The sequence below is a fragment of the Myotis brandtii genome, unplaced genomic scaffold (genome assembly GCF_000412655.1).
Source record: "Myotis brandtii unplaced genomic scaffold, ASM41265v1 scaffold123, whole genome shotgun sequence".
NCBI lineage: Eukaryota > Metazoa > Chordata > Mammalia > Chiroptera > Vespertilionidae > Myotis > Myotis brandtii.
In genome coordinates this window covers 13,099,659-13,109,419 of record NW_005354291.1, presented here as the reverse complement: position 1 = coordinate 13,109,419, position 9,761 = coordinate 13,099,659, and the positions used below count along the sequence as shown (strand labels likewise).

Genomic DNA, 9,761 nt, shown 5'->3' with positions numbered 1-9,761 from the left:
TTGGCACCTTGTCTATCAGAGCGAGAGCGACACTTCCTAGTTTACAGTCAGGCGCCCCAGAAGAAACCCGGCGCTTTCTGGCGTAGGGAGACGACGTGCGCTAGCCGAGCGGCCTCGTCTCCCGTCTTTTCCTCGGTGTGGGATTGTGTCTTTGTTTCTGGCTCGGTCTGAGAAGGAATGCACCAGACGGCAAAAAATGGGGGCGAAAGACAGGTTCCGAGGGTCCCCTCGAAGCGAGGAGAGACGCCCGCTAACCCCACCGTGGGTCGAGGCGACCTCACGGCCCTGGCAGATCACTCCGCCCACTATCTACCTCCATCCGCGCTGAGGCGGCCGCTCAGGGCTCGAGGGCGGGGCCGCCGGAATTCGCGCGAGACCAGCCACGAGACTTCCCAGAAAGCCTCAGGCAACGTCTTAACAGCGGCCTGGGAGCCGGTTTAAGGCGAAAGGGTGGGCGGGGCTTGCTCAGCTATTTAGCGGCACCAGAGGCCACGCCCCAATTCGGAAGTGACGGAGGCGAGCTAGCGCGTCGAAGATAGCTCTATGGTTTTCCTCCCGTTCTTCAGTCGGGAAATGGCCGCTGTGTAGTTACAACGAAGATAAGTCCCGGGAACCTTGCTTCGGCGTGTCAGGTAGGCCTCATGCTGCATTCAGGGTAGCGAATTCACTCAAGGGTAGTGAGTGCCGAGTCTTTTGTGGGTGGTGGCGGGTTGGCGGCGACAGCAAAACCCAGGAGACGTTGTGCCGTTATTTATGTGTTTCCCCGTCAGATTCCCTCAGGTTTTCGAGGTGCTACGAGCCAAGAGGTTGGGGGGGGGTGGTGATTAGCAGCGAGAACAGTGCGCGCGCGCCTGACTAAAAACCTGGTGGAGAGCCCGAGACCGCGCGGCCTTCCCGTGCGCGTGCGCATATCCTCCTCCTCAACCCTTCCCCCATTTCTTCGTCCTGGACCCCGGCGCGCGCCCGGCTGAACGCTGGGCCCGCGCACGCGCGGTTCCTCCCTCCGTTCCCCGCCTTCTGGCTCCTGAGGCCGTGAGCGGTGCTACTTGGGTTCTCCTCATTGGCTGGGAACGCCACCTTTCTTCTGGGCCTTTAGGATTTTGGTAAAGTAATTACGATCTGCAGCAAAGTGCACTGGGTAGTAGACACCCCGCATCGTCTTTAAACTCCTTTTCCTCGGCTTCACGCTACCCGTCGGTTTACGCCTCATTTTTGTTATTTTACTATGTGTAGGATGCTGTTCTGTCTCTCGTAACTGAATCCCGCATCCACCTCGGGCCCTTGGTGTTTCGGGAAAATTCTCTCTGTGGTTAATCTTCCCGGATCCCCTTGGCAACCCACTCTGTTTTGGAGGAACCGGGCGCTGTTGACTCTCGGAGTTGGTGCCTAGTTACTGGCTCCTGGCGTGGGGAGTGGGCCTGAGCCGAGCAATCTCAGCGCGGCCCTACGACTTCCGGTCCGAAAGGGCAGTTAGTTGTCCAGCGGTACCAGTGGAGCCGTGTCCTTTCAGCAAATGATTCAGCCCATTACATCGTGTCAGAAATGGTGCAGCCATGACTGGTAGTTGGGGGGTGAGTGGGTGGGAGTGGTGAGTTGAGGCTAGTGACTTTGCCCTCGTTTAAATGAAAGTCCATAAGTTGGCTTTATTTACTTTTAGGATTTATCTCATCAGAACCCAGCAGCAGTACTGGCAACTACTTTTTTATACATCAGACTTTTTTTTTTAAGCGTTTTAGAATTGAAGAAAATTAAGACCAAAGTTGAAAGTAAATATGACCGAAACTGATTTAAGAGATTAGCTATCTCAGACATCTGGCAGCAGCAGCGCCTTTTCAATTTTGTGGGGAATTATTCCTCATGTGAATCTCTTTCCAGTTGGAGTCTACTTGGAATGGTTGCGCTGCTGTTTAGATAAGAACCTTTCCATAGGAAAAACCGCTACAAATTTATTTGCGTTTTTATGTAATCCTAGCCAATTGAGGATAAATAATTTGATGGGAAGGGTTGTGTGTGTAAAATAACTCATAGTGAACCAGTTTAAAGTCTGTTTACCGATGGCTTATAGCCTCTTGTTTTAAGGATACCATATGTTCCGTGTTAGATATGGTAAACCCTGAAATTCCCCTTAAGATAATTAAAATGGTGGCAAAGGAGATTTAACTAGAGCTGATTCTTCATGTGGCCGAATAGTATTTTAGGACTTGGGAGACAGAATTGTAAAAACTTATCAATTGATAGGCTCAATTCTAGTTTAATTTATTGACTGACTTATGTGGATAGCTAGTTGTACTTGATGTCTGAGGAGACTTGTAGAAATAGAGAAAGCTTTTCAGTTCTACTTAGAGCTTTGAAGTGGGAGTTTACAGAAACATTCAAAATTATTAGTTTAACACTAGTGAATTCTGTGTAATTTACAGTGATTAACAAAGAAGTGGATAGGGAATCAAAAGGTCCAACGTGTCTCACTTAAAGTGTTCTATTTCTAACCCTAGAATAATAGTGCATGGCATAGGCACCTTATAAATTCAGAGAAATTCTGAAAGCTTGGAGTTCTCTCCATTTGAAAGATGGAGTTATGTGTAGCTCATGAGAGTATGAAGATTAAATGAGGTGATTTAAAAGTAAGCACAGTTCTTGGCACATGGTTGGTTTTTAGATATTTAGTTTGCTATGATTTGTTTATTTCTTTTCCTCGATAGTTGGTTTTTGGAGGGCAGGGATCTCTTACATAGCCACATATCCGTAATTTGTAGCACAGTGCTTTGTACATAGATTTGCATTTTAAAAAATTAGCTGAGTTGATTATAGTCTTTGTTCTGACTTTGTTAGATATGATTAATGTAACATGTTAAATACTTACATTTTATGTTAAATATTATAAAATACATTGTATGCCATATTTTAAATATGATAATTGAATTCTCCATATGGATACTTGAATGTATTTATAGATTGTGCACAATAATATATATATGTATATTAGTCTTGACAGCCTACAGCCCCTCTCCCCTTCATGTTACTATTTCTAATATATATTTTCTTAGAACTTCAAAAATCATGACAGTAGAGATTTGGCAGTTGGTTCTTGTCTGGATATATAGAAATTAAAATTAGCCTTTTAGATTTGTTAAGTAAAACGCACTTGTATCACTTCCAGCAGTAAGTCTCAGTAGTATTGGACTTCTAGGTCAGAATAAAGTTTCATGACACCAATTTAGAAGATTAGTTTTTCCCTGCCCACTTGAGGGAGTTAATATTTTTAAAACTATAAGTATGCATGCACTTTAGAAATCCTTTGTTTCTGGTTCTGGCCTTTTATTTTTATTTTTTGCTACTTTTTACTTTAGTATGTTTCCCTCAATCACTAGATTCCTATTCCTCCTTCCTAGCTTGATCCTCAACTCTCTTAATCTCCCCTGACATTAGGGGCATGGGTATTGAGGGAACATTGTTCTTGGTTTACTAGTTTAATCTTACCATTTTTTTCTGCTTTGTATTTCTAATTTTATTGCATTTTTTAAATTGAATCCATTACTTGGTAAGGTTCACAGATTTTCAGGTTAATGTGTGTGTTTGTGTTTATTTAAGCTGGTTTATGAATTCCTTCAGTATAGGCATGCATCCGTCCTGTATTCCTTAGTGTGTCTTTTGCTCCCCTAGTGTTTTTTGACTATCCTTTGCTTGTAATTGACAATCCCTGAATATTACTCACAAGGCAAACCTTTTCAGTATTGATAACTGCTAAATATTTTGTGCAATATTTAAATTTATTTGAATATTAGTAGTAAATTAGTTTAGGAAGAATATTGGCTTCAACTAGATATTTGTTTAATTTACTGGCTGTTTCTTTATTGGAATGTTTGCTATATACTTTTATCAAAATGCTTTTTAGGCCCACGTGTTAGAGTTACTGTGATGGTTGTCGTATGAATTATAAAAAATCAGTTTCAGGTGAAACTAAACTGTATAAAAGGAATTGGCCAAGGGAGAATAAGTTAGCAGAGCATTAAAATAAACTCATTTTAGATATGTTTATAAGCTATAGCATTAAGAATACTAACTACATATATATGTCAAGATGGCATTATGTTAGCTTCTTTGGAATTTTCTGGTAGGAGGACGGCATAGCTTATGTTTTGTAAAGCCCATATTGCTGAAATTAGAATTGAAGTATTTAAATTAAAAAGTGAAGGTGCTCTCAGTTTAATGATATACTGTTGCATTCTGATTAAAACAAAAAAGTTCTTTAAGCTTTTATGGTTAAAACTTTTATTTCCTAAGTCTATTTCCCCTTCCCTGAAATCATTAGTGTCTTTATTAAGAGTACATATTGTAGTGCTGAGTATAAACTGTGTGTATTGAATTTACCATAAATCAAACTCATATTTTTTATTTTTTGCCAGGAATTTGAATTTAGAGTTTACTATCTGAGAACATATTCTCCAGGAAGAATTTTACAGTATCTCGAAGACTTCACTTGATTGCTCTATCCTGCATAAAACCCAAGGTATATAACATTCATTTTTCTAGTTTTCAGTTTAGCTTGAGAAAACGTGACTGCTACACTCATGATTCAGACTGAATGATTAAAAGTGATGTGGTCTGAAGCTCTTTTTTTTTGTTTGTTTTGGTGGCTTGTATGGAGTAAGGCAGACTTAAAAGTTAGTTTTAGGATAAAGATTCTTTTTATCTCGCCTGCTTATAAGTTGTGTGTCTGCTTCTATTTCTATAAACACATCTACTTAAAGACTCAGAACACACAAAGCTATTTAAAAGTAAAGCAAGACAAAATAATCTTGTCTAATTGATCTTCCCTTACACATACAAGAGAGTTCCATAATTTAGTTTTTTCCCTTTTACATTGGTGCTAATGTAATGAAAGTTGATTGCTTACTGTGTGCCTAATCTTTTTTTTTTTAATATATTTTTATTGATTTCAGAGAGAGGAAGGGATAGAGAGAGAGAGAGATAGAAACATCCATGATGAGAGAGACTCCTGGATCGGCTGCCTCCTGCACGCCCCTACTGGGGATTGAGCCCGCAACCAGACATGTGCCCTTGACCGGAATCAAACCCGGGACCCTCTAGTCCGCAGATTGATGCTGTATCTACTGAGCCAAACCAGCTAGGGCATGCCTAATCTTTTAAGTGTGTTACATGTCCTCACTACAATTCTGAAGAGCATACTGTTTTTATGTATTTCTTTCTTACTTAGAATAAAGAGTGAGAAGACAAAGCTGATATTTGTGTATATAAGGATAGTTACCTTTTATTTTGAAATAAATATTTATCGGAAACCTTGAATTTGTCATTTATGTTTCCTCATGAGGAAGTATGCAGACATAATTCAACTTTTAAATACTATTTCATAATATTGAGCAAAGGCAAGGTAGGTAAAATAAATGCCTTAAAAATATTTGGTGGTAGGATAAATGGTATAAATACATGGCAATTGCAGGTTATTAGTTTAGTGAGTCACTTATAGAAATTACTAATTTTGAGTAATTTAGTGGAAATTTAGAAAGTATAGCATAGGTAAACGGGAGATATAGACGTAAATAAAATTTTATGAAGAGTAGATCTTAAACATTAATTAGTAGTGTTACTGATTTCTGAGGTCTAATTAGATACTAATTACATTAGATACTAAATAGTGTTTGGAAAAGTTAGAATACTGGTATCCAGTTCTCTTTTTCTTGTAGCTCCAAGCTCTTTCTTGGAGCATTCCTCCAGTTTCTTTATCTTTTATTCTTTTTCATCTTCTTACCAGAAAGCTACAGGTAGACTAGGCATTGTCATATAAATCCATTTTTATTATGAGAGTAGAGTCATGACTCCAGAGATTTTTTTCTACTAGGAGACTATCCACCATTCCAGTCAGTATTGTGTACATGAAGTGGTCAGTTTAATCCCATTTCAGGGCCATAAAGCATTGTGATGACAGTCCGGTAGGTTTATTTTTCTTCAGTATTATGCTACTTGTATTTTCTTTGTCTCAGATTTCTTTTTTTTAAGTATATTTTATTGATTTTTTACAGAGAGGAAGGGGAGGGATAGAGAGTTAGAAACATCGATGAGAGAGAAACATCAATCAGCTGCCTCCTGCACACCTCCTACTGGGGATGTGCCCACAACCAAGGTACAAGCCCTTAACCGGAATCGAACCTGGGACCCTTCAGTCCATAGGCCAACACTCTATCCACAGAGCCAAACCTGTTAGGTGTCTCAGATTTCTTATCTGTAATACTCTGATACTATCTTTTTTATGGGAGAGGTAGACATTTGTATTGGGCATGGAATAACATCTAACATACTGCTGCAGTCTGGTATTACTGCTGTTTCTGACTTCTACCTTTTTGGATTGAGGCACATAGGTGGGGCAGTCCATAGAAATTTTCTGTTGTGTCCTCAGTATATACAATTAGAGGCCCGGTGCACGAAATTTGTGTACGGGAGGGGGCGGGGTCCCTCAGCCTGTGCCCTTGGGGGATGTCCGACCGCAGGGATCGGGCCTAAACCGGCAGTTGGACATCCCTCTCGCAACCCGGGATGCTGCATGTACCAGTGACCATACTTTTCATACGGGTGAAAGGCATCTTGCTGTTGTATGGGCAGCTATATTTTTTTGCCCGCATTATAAAAAGTAGTACATAACATGATCCTTCTGAGGCAGTAATACCATTTTCTCCATCTTTTGGGTGGAAAAACTGAAACAGAGAGAAATTAAGTAATTGGCTTTGTCACACAGTGTTAGAGTAGCCTTGCTAGTTTTAATTTTTAAATCTAAGAGACTGTTCCCAGTATGTAGGGTAGGGTCCCTAGGCCTGGCCAGCGATCAGGGCCGATCTGTGGGGTGACCAGCGACAGGCGGGTGGCGGCCAGCCCCGCCCCCCCCCCATTGCCTCCTGCGTTGAGTGTCTGCCCCCCAATTGTCAGTGTGCATCATAGTGACTAGTCGTTCCGTCGTTTGGTCGATTTGCATATTAGGGTTTTATTATATAGGATAGGATACCTTTCATTCAAGTGAAAATACAGTTTTTAGTTAGGAATAATTGATTGGCTTAGTACTCATTTGAAAATGATAGAAGTTTCTCCTTATAAAATTCAGTTTGTAAAAAAATAAGTTAAATGATGTGAAACTTCTATTATATTGTGATTTTTAACCTATTTTGGTCTCATTTTACTAGGAGTAAAGAAATGGGTCGCTCCAATTCTAGATCACATTCTTCAAGATCAAAGTCTAGATCACAGTCTAGTTCTCGATCAAGATCAAGGTCACACTCTAGAAAGAAGAGATACAGGTGAATTACTGTCCTTTTTAAGTCTTTTAATAATGATAGTGATATCTAATACTTATGGAGTGTTTACTATATACAATAGTGCTAAATTCATTAATATATTCTCAAAGAATCTTGTCAAATTGATCTGTTGTTACCCTCATTTTACAGTTAGAGAAGTTGAAAACTGTCCAAGTTGTAAGCTAATAACTGGCAGAGCTTAGATTAGAATCCAGCTAGTCTAACGCTATATCTCAGATTCTTACTGTGCTGTGCACTCTATGGTGATTTCTTGTTTTTATCTATATGTTGAGATGAATTAGATAAAGTAACAATTATTTGGCAGTAAATCTATATATGATTTCATAGTTGCTTACTATTTCTGACTCAAGGCACCCATAAGTTTATTCTTTTGTTAAAAATGATTAACTTCAGTTATCTTTCTTTAAATAGTAATACATAATTAGCATAGAAAATGGAAACCATACGTTGAAAATAAAAGTGACCATAATCTCATTAAGAATTAATACTAGTTTATGATTTTTTTGTTATATTTTTCTAAGCCTAACTTTATATTATGTATGCATTTGGCCAATGGTATTTCATTGATGAATATTTTTCTGTGCTGTTAAAAATTCTTTTACACTTTTTCTTTAAGTGCTTGAATAAATGTACTATAATTTGTTAGTATGTTCTGTTGAATATGTCTTTTCCCCCCCATTTTCTGTGCCTTCATTTCTAAGGTCTTTAATTTAGTCTCTCAATATTTACCTTAGAAATGAGACGCTTTTCATTAAAAACAGTAAACTTTTACTTTTGTGTACATGCGTTGTTTTTTAATTTTTAGTTTTGACAATTGATTTGCATGCTATATTCAACTTGGACTATTTAGAATGGTAGGATGGAATAGTTTATTTTTATTGCATTGATATTTATTTCATTTTTAGTTCTAGGTCTCGTTCCAGGACGTATTCAAGATCTCGTAGTAGAGATCGTATTTATTCTAGAGATTACCGGCGAGATTACAGAAATAATAGAGGAATGAGACGACCTTATGGGTACAGAGGAAGGGGTAGAGGGTATTATCAAGGTGGAGGAGGTAGATATCATCGAGGTGGCTATAGACCTGTCTGGAACAGAAGACACTCTAGGAGTCCTAGACGAGGTCGTTCACGTTCCAGAAGTCCAAAAAGAAGATCCGTTTCTTCTCAAAGATCCCGAAGCAGATCTCGCCGGTCATACAGATCCTCTAGGTCTCCAAGATCATCCTCTTCTCGTTCTTCATCCCCATATAGCAAATCTCCTGTCTCTAAAAGACGAGGGTCTCAGGAAAAACAAACCAAAAAATCTGAAGGGGAGCCCCAAGAAGAGAGTCCTTTGAAAAATAAATCACAGGAGGAACCGAAAGATACATTTGAACATGACCCATCTGAATCTATTGATGAGTTTAATAAATCATCAGCCACATCTGGTGATATTTGGCCTGGCCTTTCAGCTTATGATAATAGCCCTAGATCACCCCATAGTCCTTCACCAATTGCTACGCCACCTAGTCAGAGTTCATCTTGCTCTGATGCGCCCATGCTCAGTACAGTCCACTCTGCAAAAAACACCCCCTCTCAGCATTCACATTCCATTCAGCATAGTCCTGAAAGATCTGGGTCTGGTTCTGTTGGAAATGGATCTAGTCGATATAGTCCTTCTCAGAATAGTCCAATTCATCACATCCCTTCACGAAGAAGCCCTGCAAAGACAATCACACCACAGAATGCTCCAAGAGATGAGGCTAGGGGACGTTCTTCATTTTATCCTGATGGTGGAGATCAGGAAACTGCAAAGACAGGAAAATTCTTAAAAAGGTAAGAACTAAAGCAGAGAATTTAGATGAAAATATTAATAGTTTTATTCTTTGAATTCTCTTTGGATTTATAAGACTTAAAATTGCACTGCTATATGTATTTAGCTATTTTTACTCATGAATTCCTTTATAAGTTAATTCCATATTGTTTTTACTTGCATCTCTTTAACTTTGGAAGTTGTTTTAATAAGAACTAATTTATATTCCTCCTTTGTTTATCCATTTTCAGTAAGTTCAGAATTAAGAATGTAAACGAAAAATGAGTAGTGTAAAGCGTAATTGTTAACATGTAAAAACAAAATTTTCAGGGATTAATTTGTAATGTTAGAGCATTAAAAGCTTATTTTGTTCTCTTCAGCATTATAATGTGACCTATATAAATAATGCAATTCTATTTCATGTTCTTAACTTGTGTAGTATTATAAATAGTCCGTCTGCCAATTTTTAATGAATCTGCCTGACCATAGAAAAGATAATGACTAGTGATATTTGAAACAGATACTGACTAGTGATATTTGAAACAGGTACTCGGTTTGAATTCTAATTTCAAGTGTTGCTAAATGAAATAATCAGAAATTTTGTGTAAAATACGTAGAATGCTATTAAGTAAATAAATAGTTTACTAG

General features: G+C 38.7%; 1 protein-coding gene across 6 annotated transcripts in view; it reads left to right on the top strand.

Moving 5' to 3' along the window:
- Positions 1 to 488: 488 nt before the first annotated feature.
- Positions 489 to 9,761, top strand: part of BCLAF1 (BCL2-associated transcription factor 1) — a 26,520-nt gene continuing 17,247 nt past the window's right edge. Inside the window, exons 1-4 of one of the 6 annotated variants that reach the window (XR_001360705.1) lie at positions 489 to 632; positions 4,404 to 4,507; positions 7,188 to 7,301; positions 8,225 to 9,136. Coding sequence is in view for 4 of the 6 variants with exons in the window: in XM_005859048.2 (XP_005859110.1) it covers positions 7,198 to 7,301; positions 8,225 to 9,136 (1,016 nt within the window). In the remaining 2 variants the exon portion in view is untranslated. The remainder of the gene's footprint in view (positions 633 to 4,403; positions 4,508 to 7,187; positions 7,302 to 8,224; positions 9,137 to 9,761) is intronic. The other 5 variants (XR_001360704.1, XM_005859044.2, XM_005859048.2 and 2 more) reach the window with 5 other exon arrangements.